Here is an 18,876-nt window from a genome sequence, read left to right on the forward strand (position 1 = left end):
CATGGCATTCTGGTTAGGAACAAAACAGTCAGTTAGACGCCACTGTAATGCAAAAATGAGTTTCCTGAAGGAGCGATCACTTAGGGAGAGCTATGAAAACAGGCTTCAGCACTTTTATTACTTTAACCTGTCTTCCAACTCTTATGTGAAATGAGATTCTTAGTAGCAAACCATTATTCTCAAACTATTTCTCAGGCTGATTCTGAAGTTATTTTGCAATGACCTTGACTTTGGAAATCTCTTTGTTACTTTTTCCAGACTACTACATCCTGGTTCAGAGAAAACAAACTAAGTGGTGTGGTTCAATCCTCTTTCCTATATTCTGGCTTTGAAAGTCCTCTCTGTATAATTATGAGAAACTTTTCAAGTGCTCTTCAAGTTAGGATTTAACACTGATGCTATTTATGAAAATCCTTGCAGTTATCTCCTTACAGTGTTCATAATGACTGAGCTGGAATGAACTGCACACTCACTTAGCTTAGCATGATTTCTGGCATTTGCCCACTTTAATAAGATGCAGGAAAAGTTTTATATTTAATTTGGGAGTGTGAGTTGGAATTAGTAATTTTCCACTAGTTAATATTTTTATCACAACTAGGGATTTTTCCATGTTTTTGAAAAAATGAGACAAAAAAACAAACAAAAAAAAAACCCTGTAAAACTGTGTTTCATTGCATAATGATACCATTAGCCCACTGTCTGATTGCAATCAGAAGACTTGATTAAACACATTTCTTGTGTCTACTACGCACAGAGAAGCATTTTACCGTGGAGAAATGTATAATACTATATTGTTCACCATGTTCTGTGGAGACACATCTGCACGTATTGCATGGTACATAGTTGATGCAGCACTCGCTCATGTAGCATGAACATTAGAAATGGTGTGCTATTGTGGACCTTGGATACTCTCCCAGGTCGAGAGCTGGTGTCTCTTAATGTGGCAGCAAACCTTGGCTAGCCTGGCTAGACAGCTTCCATTACTAGTATAGCTCATTTATATAAAATGATATAAATGATATAAATCAGGGATATCTTGCAGGGATAAGCACTTGTACAAATAATATATACGTTCATGCAAGTAGTATTTATAAATGCATATACAAACACAAATATACTGAATTCCAATATCTATTCACAGTAAACACAGTAATTCCCTTTCTCCAGGAAAAAAAAAAAAAAAAAGAGGGGAAAAAAAGTGCACTGAATTTTTCTGAGTTGTAATGGAATGATGCACGTGGTATCCTACTCCTTTATGGAAGACAGATGGATGTTCTCCTGTTTTGGGCCTGTTCTGCAAGCACCCCCATAAGAAGTTTTCATAAAAAGAACTTGTATGTTCTTATATTAATTTAAATAGAAGCTGTGTGTTTACTTTTCTGCTGTGCAAGAAGCATGTAATTAAGGCACAAAGTAAGCAAGCATAATAGCCTCATATCCTAGAATAGCTATTATCATTGATTAACTTTGCCAGAAAAGGCGCCACGGTAAAAGAGGTAGAGAGGATAAAAAAATAACACAGATGTTTATCTGTGTATCTTTCCACTTAAATATCTCAAGTTCTATGAAGATGTATTTTGTTAATTAGCACAGTTTTCTGTGGTTATATATAGCTTTGAAAGGGCTGTGTTAATTATTGGCATTACAGCAATGTTTAGGTTGAGAACAGTTTGGAATAGAACATGTTCAATATTCCAAAAGAAACACTTCAGGAAATATATCTGACATGTTAATATAGTAACATTGCTTAGCAGAGAATATTTTTAATAATCTAAGTCAAGAGGGTTGAAGGTTTCTTTGGGTTTGTTTTTGCTTTTTAAATCACGGAAATGAAATGGAAGAAAAACACACTCTTCTGCTCACTTCTACAGCAGTGGCTATTTCTATCCTTCACCGTGGAACTGCATCACCTCAGAAAATAATAAATAATGTACCCACAAGGCAGATGAGCCCAAGCTGGCTCCACCAATGCTCAGGATGAAACTGTGGAGAAACTGGAATTGTATGGAAGGTGCAGCACTGTATACGGGTGACATGTCTACATGCAAGCAAATTAAAAATAACCATAAAAGTTCAATAGGTAACTCATGGATATTTGAAGGGAAACTTACAGATCACTGTAGACCAGGCCATAAATCTGGGCTGTGCTGTGATGATAGATTCCTCTCAGAATAATCAAAAGCAGGATCACAATAAAAGCTGGAAGCCCCCAGCTCAAAAGGAAGTAAAGCAGATAGCGCCTCTCTGTGTGTTCATCGTTCATCACCAGGACGTACCAGAAATTAACAGCCTGAAAAATAATGCAGAATACTGATCAGTAGACTTAGTAGATGATTAGCTATCCCAAAGACTAAATCACTCTGAATGTCATACAGTGTACTTCTGTCCCAGCATATGTCCAATATATGTCCCAACATAAACATTTTTCAACATATTTCACTTTCATTTTCTTCTCTTCAGTAACCAAAAGAGACTGATTATAAAAAACTACACTTAATTATGTAATTGTTAGACTTGCAATTAGACTATTAGAGAGGAAGGGACGCTCTAGAAGAAAACACTATTTTCACTGTGCAAACATTAGCTTTCTTCTTGGATTTCCACAATGTGTTATAATATTGCTAAATCTGATCTGTATTAAAAGATTTTTATGCTATTTTTCAGTTGTATATGACTTTTTGTAGGAAAAGCACTATCCTCCTTCAACGTTTCAACATGTGGTATGAATGTAGGAATACCATTGCAACCAAAATTTTAATGTAACAGGCACAGCAATGGAGGCATTCACATCACAGGCCCTGATCAGACAACAGAAAGAGAATTATTAGCCAGGAGAAAGACACAAAGCCTTTGTGCATGCGATTATGCTGAGACCAAAAATAGTTGATCTGATAGTTAATAAAGTTTATTTCTGCCCACGTGATATGCTGACTTTGTTCCATTCTACTTTTCGGAAAGAAAATGATAGCAGTTTCATTAGAAGAAACTCACAAGTTTTTGTCTCCTTTGATCACTGTTTCTGTTCTTCTTTACCCGAGATGGAAGAGACAGCCTGACAGCCTACTTGCCTTTCTTGCTGCTCTAAACATGAAATACTCGACTAGTCTGTACAGAGGATTGGACTGAGGAAGACAGAGTTTCTCAAGTAATAATATATACAGATTTGGAGGTTGGATAGACTGGTAGTGTAAATGAATAGGAAGGGGAGAATAATGAAAACAGGCCACATCTGGAGTGCCGGGTCCAGATCTGCATTCCCAGTACAAGATAGACCTGGAAGTACTGGAGAGAGTCCAACCACAATGATCAAAGAACTGGAAAGAAGCACCTCTCCTATGAGGAGAGGCTGAGAGAGCTAGGACTGCTCTGACCAGAGAAGAAGAGGCTCAGGGGAATCTCATCAATGTCTGTAAATACCTGAAGGGAGAAACTGATGAAGAAGGAACCAGACTCTTCTCAGTGGTGCCTGGTGGCAGGACAACAGGCAATGAGCACAAATTCACATACACGAAATTCCATCTGAATACAAGAAAATACTTTTTTACTGTGTGACGGTGGTCAAAGAGTTGCCCAAGTTGCCTAAAAATATTGTGGAGCCTCCTTCTCTGGAGATACTCAAAAGCTTCCTGGACATGGTCCTGGGCAACCTGCTTTAGCAGACTGCATGAGCAGGGGTTTGGACCAGAGAATTTCAAAATATTCCTGCAACTTCGGTGGTTCTGTGACTCTGTGCACTATTAGTATAAAGGTTTGAGGGGAAATAAATAAATAATGAATGAATGAATGAATGAATGTAAACTCATATGCGTCTTTACAATATTCTGCATCTTCTTATGATCAACTCCTCATCAAGCATAAACAAGAACTTAAAAACATGTATGAATCAAAATGAAAAAGTGGAATAGCTAACATCTCTTGAAATAACTGATCACATAAGTACGGAAACCACTCAAGTAGAACAAAATATTCAGAGTTTTACTTGGATTTTTGTGTTTGTCGTAAGTTAATAGAAGAAACATTTTCCAATGTGGTATGTTTTTTGTTATGCACATTTGTTACTGTTTTCTAATAAAGACCCAAATCATCCATGATCAGAATGTTTTGCAAAACATTTCTTCAGCCCCTCTACTTCAAACCAATTTAAGCTACAAACTATACCAGCTACAGCTGTGCTTGTTATAAAATTATTTCTTAGCCTTCTATATGTGATAAATAAAGGATTACTTTTACCTTTTTCTAGCTAAAGCGCATCTAACTCAAAGTTGTGCCTTGAGGGTCTCTTAATATTCAGAGCAGAGAGGACAGACTTCTTCAGGCACCCAGTGATCCTTACCCAATCATATTCATACCTCTCCACTGAATTTCATATAATACAGGAATATAATAATGTTGATTTATAATGTTTCATGTAATAATGTTGATTTATGTGCTTAACTTGCAGCTGTCTATTGCTAGGATAGGTGAATCCCATACTCAGAGACAAGAAAATCGCAAAGAAAAACAAATATTTGTGTTTGTGAAATTTTGCAGATTCCCTTCAGCCAACAGGTTGTCTAACATGTTGTTCAGGCAGGCTGAATTTTTACAATCAAGTACTTAATTACTGCTTTGTGGATTGCTTATGCAAGTCTCAGCAGTTAATTTTTATTATAGGTGTTGTTCTGTGATTTATATAGCATGAGCATACAATACTTTCTATCATGGATCAAAAAGCACATTACATTTGCTAACAACTTGTTTTCAAAAACAATTATTAGTTTAGTAAGCATTTTTGAATGCTCCCCTAAAGACTGACATTTTGTATGCCTGGTGTATGCAGTTATATTAATAATATAGTAATTATTATGACGTTTGTTATTGTCATTTGGTGACTGGTGCTATGTGAACAAAGGCAAATTTTGTTTTCCTTGAAAGAACACAGGAAAAACCTACTGAATAATTGTAACTTTCCTGTGTAACTTAGCACAGAAAAAAAAATATTAATTCCATTACTGGACATTCATAGGAATAAAATATTGAACAGATGAATATTTGGGGAAAGAATCCACACAGAGTTTGTGAAAATATTTTTCGAACTTACTGGCTCTTCTCTTACAATGCACTTCTTTACTTTTACACGAAATTGAGAACTTGAATTCAAGATTTTATTTGTCACCTTATTCTAATAAACATTCCCTGTTCTCAAAAGAAATGGATGGATGTTAGCTGTGCAGTGAAACGTGAAACATGAGTGAAGAAATGTTCAAATTACGTGTCTCTGTAATTGTGACTAGGCTGTGCTTCAAACCGAGTGTTTCCAGACAGCGAATCCTTCAACCAATCTATGCCATTATGCTCAGGGATTGTTGGTTCTGCTATTTCTGACTACCCAGAGAATATTGTTCTCGGCCATGCAACTGAGATTGCTTTCTAAGAAACTGTACTTAATGGCCTTGCTCCATGTTTGTTTAGTCATGTTTACCTGTCTCACCTCATTTGTCACAGAAAACACATTAACACTAGTACTCCAGCAAAGACATAAGGGAGTTTGGGTTAGTTTGCTGTTTCCTGTGCAGTGACATTTCTATCTTGATAATTATAAGTTCTTGTCTTCAACCTTTTGAAGTTTCAAAATTAAATCAATGAAATGCAAATACTGGTGCTAATTTTAGCAAATTGTTTCCTGTTGCCATGCTGCAACAATAACCAGTCCTACAGAAGAATAAAACACACAGTCCACTTCTCGACTGCTCAGGTGGAAGAACAAATGTTTAAGTTGTTATTGTTCTGACGTAGGATATGAAACTACTACAAATTCAAATAGCACTCTAATGAAACAATGCTAAGGTAAGTGAACCTTTTTTTCTTTTTGAAAGATGTAATCAATTGAAATCACCTTCCTGAAACTCGAACGCTTTTTATTTCTTTGTTCATTCATTTATCTTTAGTGATACCTGTGGATTTCAGGTAAACGTTAGCTGCAAGACTTTAAATAAAAGTTTTCCCAGCTCAATGGGAAAGCTTCTATTTCCGTACATCCTTCTTTTTATGAATAGCGACAGCTTTCATTTTAAGAGTGGCTGTATGGTTTTTTGTAATTCCTTTTTGTAAGCTGGTAAACAGCCCTTTAATCATGCTCAAAAATAAATAAATAAAAAAAAAAAGAATTAAACATTGTAAAATAAGTAATTGTCTTACAAGTCTGCAACAAATTTATTTGAAAAAAAAAACCACAACCAAACAAACAACAAAAACTTAGGTTACCATAGGTTACCATTAAAAATCCACAAAGGACAAGGATTCAGGTATGTGTGACATCAAGCTCATGACATTCACTCTGGTTTGCTTTGCTTATTGAACTGCCACTTTCTCTGCTTACTCCACTTTTACAATGGATCAAAACAGAACAAAGAGTCTGCCTTTTACCATAATCTTTCTCTGTGTCAGAAATCACAGCTGAGGACTACATAAATTTCATTCTCTCCTCAAAAGACAGTTTTTACCATTATTGCACTCTTTTTCATTATTTATTTTTTTTTTTTTTGTTAACAAGTTAGAAAATGCTAAAAGAAGAGAGTCATGTTTCCTGAAAAATGGTTGTCACAAGAACAACAGAACACTGAAAGGCATCCTTAGTTTGTCCCCCTAAGATAAAAGCACAGACTGCATTTGAACATACAGGCTTATGTTGTAGCAACAGCCATTTGTATGCGGAGACATTTGTAAGAAGGAAGTCTTCTGAATTTCAGCATTAGTACAAGGCAAATATTTCAGGCTAAATTCATGCTGTGGGCACAAAGTGTAATATACACCTTGCTTACTCCTTTCCTTCTGCAGTCAAGACTGCCTCATCCTTGAAAGACTGAGTAATGTCATTAACCTTCTGCAACCTACAGAAATTGTCTTTGGTCATAAAATGGAACTGGCTGATGTGGTTTCCAAGCCTCTCTTCATCACATTTGAAAAGCCCCGGCAGTCAGGTGAAGTCCCTGGTGACTGGAAAAAGGGAAACATCACACTCCCATTTTCAAAAAGGGTAGAAAGAAGGACCCGGGGAACTACAGACCAGAGAGCCTCACCTCTGTGCCTGGCAAGATCATGGAACAGATCCTCCTGGAAGCAACGTCAAGGCACATGCAAGACAAAGAGGTGATGTGAGACAGCCAGCATGGCTTCACCAAGAACAAATTGTGCCTGACCAATCTGGTGGCCTTCTAGGATGGAGTGACTGCCTCAGTTGACACAGGAAAACCGACTGATGTCATCTACCTGGACTTCTGCAAGGCCTTTGAGATGGTTCCACATGACATCCTGATCTCCAAATTGGAAAGAGATGGATTCGAAGGATGGACCATTCAGTGAGTAAGGAGTTGGCTTGAAGGCCACACCCAGAGAGTGGTGGTCAATGGCTCCATATCCAGGTGGAGGCTGGTGATGAGTGGTGTCCCTCAGGGGTCTGTCTTGGGACTGCTACTGTTTAATAGCTTTATCAATGACTTAGACTGTGGGATCGAGTGCACCCTCAGCAAGTTTGCAGATGACACCAAGCTGGGTGGTGCAGTTGATACAACAGAAGGAAGGGTTGACATCCAAAGGGACCTGGACAAGCTTGGGAAGTGGGCCCATGTGAACTTAAGGAGGTTCAACAAGTCCAAGCGCAAGGTGCTGCACCTGGCTCAGGGCAATCCCAGACAGGAGTCCAGACTGGGAGAAGAACTCACTGAGAGCAGCCCTGCAGAGAAGGACTTGGGGGTTCTGGTGGACAAAAAGCTCAACATGAGCCAGCAGTGCATGCTTGCAGCCCAGAAAGCCAACTGCATCCTGGGCTGCATCACCAGAGGGGTGACCAGCAGGGCGAGGGAGATGATTGCACCCCTCTGCTCTGCCCTGGTGAGGCCTCACCTGGAGCCCTGCGTCCAAGTCTGGGGCTCCCAGCACAAGAAAGGTGTGGGGCTGTTAGAGCAGGTCCAGAGGAGGGCCACAAAGCTGATCAGAGGGCTGGAGCACCTCTCCTGTGAATAAAGACTGAGAGAGCTGGGGCTCTTCAGGCTGAAAAAGAGAACACTTCACAGGGAGACATCACTAAGGACTTCCAGTACCTGTAGAGGGCTTATAAAAAAGATGGAGAGCAACCTTTTGCTTGAGCAGATAATGATAGGACAAGGGGGAATGGTTTAAAAGCAAAAGAGGGGAGATTTAGATTAGAGGTTAGGAGGAAATTTTTCCCTCAGAGGGTGGTGAGGCCCAGGCCCAGGCCGCCCAGAGGAGCTGTGGCTGCCCCATCCCTGGAGGTGTTCAAGACCAGGTTGGATGGGATCATGAGAAACTTGGTCTGGTGGGTGACATCCCTGCCCATTGCAGGGGGGTCGTCATTAGATGACCTTTAAGGTCCCTTCCAACCAAACTCACTCGTTGATTCTATGATTCTATGAAATCCACGCATAAAATCCAGGAAGCAAGACAATACAATACAAAAGGAACACTCAGACAACCTTGTGACAAGGATGATTTGATGTGCCCTTTGTTCTGCGTCTGCAGACAGCCCTTTCTGTCCTTCTGCCTCTGAGGTCCTTTCTGTTCCTGCATTTTGGCAAGCATGTGGGCAGTAACTGTGTGGGTAGCATAAATAGTGATATCAAATGTAAGCTTACAAGAAGCTAAAAATGGAAGAAGAATTAGAATACTGTGCTATGTGTTTTGTTATTGCAACCATTATTAAAATATAATAATGTTTAAGCATCTAGCTACATCTAGCAACATGCAGGAGATACATAGACTAGGACAAAAAAGTAAGGAAGTTGTCCTGGAGTCTAGAAAATGAAGGATCTGGACTACAAAAATGAATATGTATAGGTCCAGCTTACTATTAAACCTGGGTTTTCCAATTGACATTTGATGCCTGGAAATGTTGCTCAGTCACCTTTTCATCACTTAATATTGTCTGGATTTTCTGGATGTTTCAGCTCATAGCAAGTTGCACACATCTGCACACAGCTCACACTCAATTGTCATGTTTATCTACTTCTGTGTGCAGTGATCAAGCCTGGCACTAGCAAATACGTATAGAGTGATCAGGCATATGCACTGTTCTGTGCAGCCTTGCAGATGGCAGAGTGACTGCGTGAGCAATACAGAATCTGTTCTCATATTTTCACTGTTTCCCAGACAGAATTATGTAAGTCCCACGTAAGTATAAATGTGTTATTAATTCTGCACACATGATCTGTGTGTTTTAAGTATACAATGCTGAGAAATACAAACAGCAACACAGAAATATAACAGAAATACAAAATGTCCCATGAATTTAAACCTGCCATTCAGACAGCTGTAGCATCTAGATTTTCCCTGTCCAGTTTTCCCCTAGATCCACAGCTTTTTCTAATAGTGCTGTGGGGACCAATTCAAGCACAGAGATGTCTCTGTCACTCCTTTAGGGTGCTGTCATTGCTTCCTCAAGGCTTTGGGTGGAAATGCAAATGGAGAATGGATGACAAGGAGGTCTTGACAGCAGAGTAAGGCAATCTGTCTCCATCCCTACTGCACTATTAACAACTGAGATTCCTAATGATATGGACTGCACTGTAACCAAGATAGCTGTTACAATTCAGAGGACAGTCCTCTCCCCTCCCAAATTGTGTCAAAGAAGGCTGACCCATCTGCCTACTCCAAACTATCCCTATGGCCAAGGCACTGTTTCTCTACTGCAGAACAGGATAAAGATGAGATACACCGTCAGTATAAGGGAATTCAAGCTTGAAGCCTGTATCCAAAGAATGATATTGAAACCCAAGTCTTCTCATAGGTCAGTTGAGGGCTCCAGTCCACAGAAAACTCAAGGTCTTCTGTTGATCTGAGTCATCAGACTTGAATCACAGTAGGGAAAGAGATGCAAGAAGTAGCAGCTAGAGAAGTTCCTGCTCCGATAAATATATAACTATTTTTATAAGCTGGGACAGTTCCAACAAAATTATTACTGCAAAATAAACAATTGCTAGGAAGTTAATTCACTTAGTTCTGCTATGAGAGATATAAATTCAGGACCTACTCCCTATCAAGAGGATTAGATTGCAGCTGAGGGCTGGATTCATTTACATTTCAGATGATTTCTTTCCTTTTGGGTCTTTCAAACTACAGAAATTATTCACAGATGAAGACCTACACCTAGAAAAAGGGCCATTCCCCTTAATTCTGAGTTTTACTCCTGGCTACTTGTCAGCTCATCATTCAGCACCTGATGAAGGATTCCCTCTTAAGCACCTTTGTCACCTCAAATTTGCATGAAGAGTCCTCATGAGTAATACAAGCCTGAGGCCCCACAAAATCAAATGGCATGTACAAGTTCATAGGATCTGGCAGAAGTTTATTCCAACAAAAAATAACAACAGATTTCAACTATAGCCGTAAAAATGACCAGCTGTTAACAGTCAATGCTTTTTGTTGTTGTTGTTGTTGTCATTATAAGCAATTAATCCTTGGAAGAGCAAGCATTCCAAAAGGGAATTATCTGCTACTTAATGTAATGTAACACCTGTAGAGTGGGAACATGAAGTCCTATCAAGCCACTTTGCAGTCAAAACATGAGATATCCTAGTAAAGTGGTAATTTAAAAGCACCAATTTGCCTGTCCAAAATAGGAAACATTCAAGTGCTCTGAAGTGACTTAGGAATGAAGTAAATGAGGAGCTGCGAAGAAGATGGAAATATATCTACAGGTCACAAAATAATTTAGGTTAGTCAACCTAAGAGAATGTCATACACCAAGCAAGATGAAGGAGAAGATGAAGAACTGAAAAATCAGTATTGACAGAGTGAGCAGAAAGAAACATCCACTAGGGAGAATACTTTTTCTGGCTAACTGTATACATTCAGAGGAAAAGGAAAAAATGACAATAAAAAAGCATTACTAGAGCAGCATTACTGCCTCACTAGAGACAAAGCAGTTCAGACGTCTGTTCAGAATGGACCAAACAAACCAAGGATAGCACTGCATTTTTAGCAACAATTGCAAAAGCAACATAAATGACAGACCATCTACATCCACATCTAACTATACCACAACACACACACCACATTAAACAGTACCTAAAACACCCATTCACCCCTTTCTCCATTAAGTCTGTAATGTGCTTTTAGACGATTTATTTGCTTCTCTTCTTAAAAAGCGCCGTTAGTTAGTCACAGTGGAGCTGTTGAACAGCCTGTTAGGGTTCTCAGTGAATGTCAGCCTGACACAATCCCAAGAAAATGCCTGATACCACATGAATATCACTAGAAGAAAAAGTTGCATTTGGATATATACCATAATTTGCAGTTCCTTGTTTGGTCTGACAATCTGCATATTAGAGAATTGGTATAGTAATGTACGTGGCTACATCTATAATGCTAAATGCTACAATAAATGTGCTATAGTGAAATACTATTAAAATAACAGACAAAAAAAATCTCATAATTCATGCATTAGTGTTACATATGTACATTTTTTAGAAGAGAGTCTGATAATGTGTTTTCCAAACAACCTCACAGGTTGCTACTTTGACTGAGTTACTACTGATACTTTTCCGTGACAAATTTGATTGTTCATGGTCTTCCACATAAGTTCAATTATTTTTTCTATCATGTACTGTTGTATAATACATCAAAATTCTGGGAGTATCTATGAATGTATATATTCCTTATTTTAATGCAATCTTATGAAGCTATGTTTGTCATATTATACAAGTCTAATGACAAAAACACTACTGACTCCAAAAGTGACTGTAGTTTATACTTGCATTTCAACTTTAAGAGACTGTTTCAACAGACCGAAGAAGAGACATTTAAAAAACCAATAAACTCCAATAAAACAGTTTTTCAGTGTTCTGAGACAATAACTTCTATAGGACAAAGTGAGATTATTATGCAGTTGTAATGGATATTAGGGGAAAAGTCTTGAATATTTACTCTGACACTGTAGGTTGAATAAAGAATATATAATGCTTTGCCTTCCCAGTAGTATTGAATTGCAGATACATATGTATAGTAAGAAATAATAGAATCACAGTTGAAGTATCAGTTACTTTTAAAGAGGTTTTCGGAAGGGGGGTGAAAGAGGATTTTAAGACTAACCTGAATAAGCATCCAGCTGAACTGGCAGAGGTAAAGGTAATGCGTAACAGATGCAAGGGCAGAGCAACTTTCCTCTGAGAGATGTTGGCTGAGGTAAGCAGAGGCCAGGAATGAAATCTATAAGTGAAAAATAAACACATAGTGAAACCAAACAAGATTATCTTAATAATAATGACGAGGGAAAAGATGATGTTATCTTCAGTTTGAAAGTAAAATATACACTAAATTACAGTTCCAGAGGCTGAGCAGAGCCTTGGAAAAATACATTTAATATTCATCCAAAAGGAATGACCCTTTAGCAGCGTCAGCCACAAGACCAGCTTTACAATTCTTGAAGAAAACTCATATCCGTTACATCCATATCTGAAAAGACTGTGGAGAGATTTAATTTTTATTGTTTAATGTTGTTACTCACACTATTTACTATGCAACATTGGACACCCGATTTTGAACTGAGGTTGGAGATTTTCCTCCATAAAAAGGGAGAGACATTATATTCTGTTTTCAGTAAGGACAGAAATTTTATTGAATGGTATGAAAAACAGTTTACTGATATCACAAATTTGTTGTGTTTTGCAAGTATATAATTTTTTTTCCTGCAAATTGTAGTTGTGCAAATATCTTGTTTAAAAACTTTCATTGCTATTTAGACTTCATATGGACGTACTACCTTCCACCTTTTCCTGCTCATTGTCTTTTTCACCCAGATGACTTTTCTTGATTTGTCTTCTATTAGTATGGATGGCAGGACATGAGGACGCCAAATCTCCGACTCACACACAGACAAATCTGATTGTTCTTACTTTGCACCACCGTGAGAGGACAAGTGGGCCCACAGTTTTCCAGAGTCTGAATCTAGAATGTGTAAGATCTATCCAAGCTGTAAATTTCAGATAATGCTCATTTCCAAGAGGTCCAGAAAAAGCAACACAGCAGCACCTGGGCTTAGCTGTCTCACTGGAAATTTTTATAATGTTGCATATGTCACCACCCCGTTATGTATAACTCCACAATATCACATACAAAACTATTATAAGTTCTATCAGCTTTCAAAAACCCCAAGCAAAAAAAAAAAAAAAAAAAAAAAGCAAACAAACTCAGGAGGTATTAACTGCCTTCCACACTGTCAGCTGCAATATTATACCCCATCACATAACATGGTAACAGTGGGTAAAGGCGAGTATGAGCCTTTCTGCCATTGCCTAAGAGCAGGCCAGGATTTCACACTCACCAGAAAGCTATAAATTATTTTCCACAAACATGCCAAATATCAAGGGACAATATGTCAGTGGAGTAAGCAGCCAATCCGTTGTCTAAGGTATAAAGGTATTCCACCACTGACTCTGGCTGCATTGAACGCTACTGAGCAATACCAATATAAAATTTAATATTAAAACACATCTCAGAAACTTTCAGCTTTGTCTTCTGTGAATTTATTTAAGGAGGAAACAATTCTACAAGCAGGCCTCATTAAAGAATTACAGTGTTCACATAAAGAAAAGCTTAGTTTACCTACTGAATGCCTGCAGTAACTGATGATTTTTTCCTTTCCATTACATAGAATACTATTCTGAGCAACAGCCCATTAACTTGTTGGTAATACAATTTGTAGACTGTGCCGGCTGCTTTAAAACAGAGTCAGTGAAAATATTTTAGGAGATGGGTGGAGAAGGAGGTTCAATTATACCAGATGAGTTGGTATATACCTGGGCATCGTATTTATAAGAGAAATGCACTCATACCCAGTGTCTTTTCTATAAAAATATCTTTATAAAGGCAGTTTTATTGACAAACACTGCAGCAAATAGGTATCTGTCATGCAGACAATGTTATCTAAGAATGAAATGAAAGAATATGAATGAGCAACTAGGCAACAACTGGGCTAAAACCTATTGCAAGATGGATTTCATTATCTAAAGAAGACAAATGCACTTTTAGTATTCTGTGTGGAGTTAATGGGGGTTCTGCCGGGAACTGAAGCTTGGCCATAGCAACACAACCACTTGGTTATTAAGAGGTTAATACACAGCCTAATACAGACTGCAGTTTGCCAAGTGCTGACACTGCTGAAACAAATGTCATTGTCTGGAGTGGGTTAAACACAATTGAAACTTGTGTGCAATAGCTGTGTCCCACTGGGGATAAACACAAGAAATGTTTGTGTAAACAGCAGTGCAGCACCAGCTCGCTCAAACCACACCAACAGTGCTTTTCCCAAATGCTTGTACTCACAACAAGCTAAATACAGCATGCAGGTGGAGGGGCTCTGCCACCCTTTGTTCCCAGAAGGTTTGTGTATATGTCAAGGGCAGATTGTCACACTGGAGACAAAGGAGGGATGAAAGAAGTCCTGGGAACATGTTTTTGGAACCTTCTGGGCTAAATGTTGGCTTGCAAGAGTTTTGCATCTGCAAAGAAAGTGTCCCTGCTAGCTTTTTCCTGTGTTTCAATAAAAATTATTTTTGTATATTTTTGTATATTAAAATAATAATAAAAAAGAGGTACCTCACTCTGCCAAGAGTTTTCTAACAAAACAAGGCTAAGAGGCCAAAGTTGTGCTAAGCTTGTGTTCCTCTCATGGATACTGACCAATGTTGGTGAGATAAAACAGCATTGAAGCTGAAGTAATCACTCATCTAAGAAATCATTGTAATTAATATCATTAGAGTGTCTAGACAAAAAAAAAAAAAGTAGAAGAGGAAAAGAAATATCTATTATTCTCATATGATTCTTATCTTGCATCTTGGGCAGAACATACAAGTGCTCTACTAAGACCTGGATTACAGCACAAGTGGCAAGCCGTATTTTGAAATGTTGGTACGAGAGGCTGTACTTGAACTGTGCTGTTCTGACAAACACTGGCTGCATCGTGACTCACAGCTTAAAATGCAACGCACTGCAACTTACCAGAAACACCAGGAGTGCAGGCCACTAAACAGGCCTCTCTCTTGTAATCCCTGGGATGTTTAGGGAGACAAAAAAAAAATAAATAACACCTTCTAAATAAATCGTTCCTTACTCCTTACTGTGTCATGCCTTCTGTACTTCACTAAGTTTTAACTGCAGTGGGCAGTCTTTTGTACTGATGAACCTCTTACTTAATATGGGAAAGATGTACCTCATATTGGAATAAGTTGTTCCCTCTTGCAACATTAAAAAAAATAATACAGGGAGCGTTCCTCTTGGTACCAATTGTTCAGAGCTCTGTGTATAGAGATCATATGATTGCAAATGTCCCTTTGCAAATAATCTTTGTAACCTGCCGTTTGGTTCTATGCAGAGATTATACACATAATGTTTCTGCCTGCTACTCAGTCAGTCTTGCCCACAAAATGATTTAACTAAAGATAATAACTGACTTAAGTCACTCACATAGGAGGCTGCTCATTTTGTTAATTTGTACGTGGTATTTCTGTGCCACACTCAAAATCAAAGTGATAGTGTACCACTCAGAAGATTCTTCATCACAAAATGAAAAGGAAAAAAAAGTTTGTTTGTTAAAAAAAAAAAAAACAATAATACACATCTGTTAATAAGCGAAGAGATCTTTGACAAGGTTCCTATCTGACAGTCATTTACTCAGTAAATTAACCAAAGGATACTGCAATTCCTTTGTAACACTAAGCTAATTACCTAGCAATTATATGCAAGGAAATTAAAACCTGAGCATTCAACCTAGGTCCTCAGCATCAAATGAAAAATGAATAAAAAACAGATTGTTTACAAAACTGAACATTTGTGTATGAAGAAGGGTATTTTTGAACTGTCTCACTCCTCTTCTAGCTATGAGCCTTCCAGTTTCCAGCTTGCACTTGTTTGTGGTCAGCTTCTATCTGTTCTGCTGGAAGCCTCTCCTGCATTAGACAGCATTTCCTTTTCCCTGGGGTTTGCACTGTCATGAATGCAGGGAAAGCAGTTCTTGTGTGGAAGTCTTTGCGGTGTGCATACCAGTTTTGTTCTCCGTTTCCATACCAATCTTGCTTTGGTTCTGTCTGTCGTGAGAACACTCACTCAGACTTGGATGAAGAGTTGCAGAGGTCTCACAAGATTCTCATCCAGCAATTTCCTTAACTTCCTGTCTGCCCTGAAAATGCTTCTGCTATACAGCATTACCGTTACCTCATGATCATCTGCTACACCCAGCTTTTCTTCTCGTTTCAACCCGTTTCATGTCCCGCTCTACTCTGCGCTGGTGCAGCCTCACCTCGAGTACTGTGTGCAGTTCTGGGCACCACAGTACAAAAAGGACATTAAACTGTTGGGGAGTGTCCAGAGGAGGGCGACGAAGATGGTGAAGGGCCTAGAGGGGAAGACATACGAGGAGCGGCTGAGGTCACTGGGCCTGTTCGGCCTGGAGAAGAGGAGGCTGAGGGGAGACCTCATTGCAGTCTACAACTTCCTCGCGAGGGGGAGTGGAGAGGCAGGCGACCTATTCTCCGTTATCACCAGTGACAGGACCCATGGGAACGGTGTTAAGCTGAGGCAGGGGAGGTTTAGGCTGGACATCAGGAAGAGGTTCTTCACCGGGAGGGTGGTCACACACTGGAACAGGCTCCCCAGTGAAGTAGTCACTGCACCAAGCCTGTCTGAATTTAAGAAGCGATTGGACTGTGCACTTAGTCACACGGTCTGAAATTTTGGGTAGACCTGTGCGGTGCCAGGAGTTGGACTTGATGATCCTTTAGGGTCCCTTCCAACTCGGGATATTCTATGATTCTATGACTACCTCTTGCCAGGGAGAAATGTTTTGCTGTTAGCCTGCAAGTTACGACTTTTCCCTTCGGTCTAGCAAATAGCACCGTATTTCATGATTCAGCCTTCAAAGCTGTTCACATCTTTCTCCACGCTACCCAACACCACTTTGTAGTGTCAGTGCATCTCTGCTTTATGCCGTCAGTGCATTTTGCCCAGGCATGTTGTTTTCTGTTCCACGGACCGGTCCCTTCGTATCTGTGAAATGCCTCTCATCACTCACTGCTCTCTCACAGCTGTCTTCTTCCCATTACTCTGTCCCTTCCCACACTGGACTAATCCTATTATTATTTTACTAATTATGTGACATGTATTTATCTCACCAAAGAAAAACATCAGAATAGTCTGGCCTGATCTAAGTTGAAACACTGGGGAGGTCTTATTACACCCTTCATTTATCTCTGTGCCTTTTGATACATTTTTTTTTTCTAAAGCTGAATTAGTGGTCCTGCAGTCGTCAGGATTACTTCTCCCTATTTATCTATTATTTTTCGGTCACAGAGTAGCACTCTGAAGGACTTGTGAAAAATACATGCTACTAGACCTGCAAGGTCTCCTACCAGCGTTTTCGAAGTCAGGAACAGGGATGCTTCTGTTCCAGCACATGAATGCACCTGTCCTTCGGGTTCCCCTCACGCCTCAGTAGCTGCAACCTTCACACCGAACTATTCACTCTACCCTCTATCTTGCCTTTATTCCAGTCGTAATCTTCAGAGTCACTCACTATCTTCTCTGAAATTATGAAGATTTTCACTTTGTTAGTTTGGAGTCATAATTAATATATTTCCTTCTCCTGCCTCATGGCACATTTTTTTACCAGAAATTTTTCATTATTTTATCTTAATTTATATAACTAGAAAAAATACCAGAAGTTCCACACAAGACTACACTATTGTCATATAACGTGACTAACCACATGTATATGGCATATTCATTTATGACAACTACAGGTGATGCAGGGAAATCAATCAACTTTCTATTGCTAAAAGAATTTATTAAAATATGAATTCAGAATTAGCAGAGCTAGATTTTGTTTGTTACAGAAAGTTACAGAGAAAGCCTAAGTGAAAGCCGCCTTTCAAATATTGTATAAAAGAAAAAAAAGGAAAGACATGAAGGTTGAATTGGCATTGACCATGCCAATCAGCCAAACAGTAGTCGACTGAGAAGTAGATTGGCTCAAACTTAAATAAGAAGAAAGAATACATGAATTGAATACAAAATAGCAGTAATTACGGCTTGCTATAGTAAGTGTGGATATGCTACCATATGATGGACTTTAAAATGAGAATAAAGCATTTAATGGATGGAAACAAACCTTATCTTTACTTTGAGCCATAAAAGTAATGACCTTAAACTGTGTACGTCAGACCAGAATGAATTGTGCCTGTTTTTGGACAATTAGAGTATGTACAACATAATTTACAGTATAATATAATATTTGGTCACTGTACAATCAAATCAAGACTTATGCATGGGAAAATTTACCTGTGCACAGAGTTGTGAGTGACTGCCTTTGAAGAAACTTAAATATTAATGAATTGCTGATTACTACTTTCAGCATTTCTCATTCTGAGTGCAGACAACAGCACAAATGTGGTTTTTCAAGTAGCATTGAACCATACAAATTTGCAATGGTAACTGGGCATCACAGATTTTTCATCAACTCTACCAAACACATATTTCTCTGCATTTAGAATTTTGAGAGTGATAACTCCACACAGACATCCAAAGTGTCAGTACTTCCTCTTCTGCACTTCAGCCTGCACTGCATCTTCCACCAATTGTTCTGAAGGTGTTTCTGCATTACAATGGTTAACAGTGTGCCATCCCTCCAGAACCCTTCCACAGAAATCTAGTACATTTACTGCATTTGGAATACTTTGATGAAAGAAGATTCATTTTTTTTATATTTAAATGATTATTTCTCCTTGCTTTTTATGGCAAACTATATTGTATCATCTATTCCTGGTCAGAGAATATGCAACGCCCAATAAGGAGGACAGGAACAATTTCTGTTGAAATCCATAATAAATTAAC

General features: G+C 38.7%; 1 protein-coding gene across 9 annotated transcripts in view; it reads right to left on the minus strand.

The window, feature by feature from the left end:
- Positions 1-18,876, minus strand: part of ADGRV1 (adhesion G protein-coupled receptor V1) — a 289,328-nt gene that overhangs the window by 76,753 nt on the left and 193,699 nt on the right. For all 9 annotated transcript variants that reach the window (XM_066988535.1, XM_066988534.1, XM_066988533.1 and 6 more), the window contains 2 exons: positions 12,085-12,201; positions 2,112-2,290 (listed from right to left, as the gene is read on the minus strand). In XM_066988535.1, coding sequence (XP_066844636.1) covers positions 2,112-2,290; positions 12,085-12,201 — 296 coding nt within the window. The remainder of the gene's footprint in view (positions 1-2,111; positions 2,291-12,084; positions 12,202-18,876) is intronic.

The sequence above is a fragment of the Anser cygnoides genome, chromosome Z (genome assembly GCF_040182565.1).
Source record: "Anser cygnoides isolate HZ-2024a breed goose chromosome Z, Taihu_goose_T2T_genome, whole genome shotgun sequence".
Taxonomy (NCBI): Eukaryota; Metazoa; Chordata; class Aves; order Anseriformes; family Anatidae; genus Anser; species Anser cygnoides.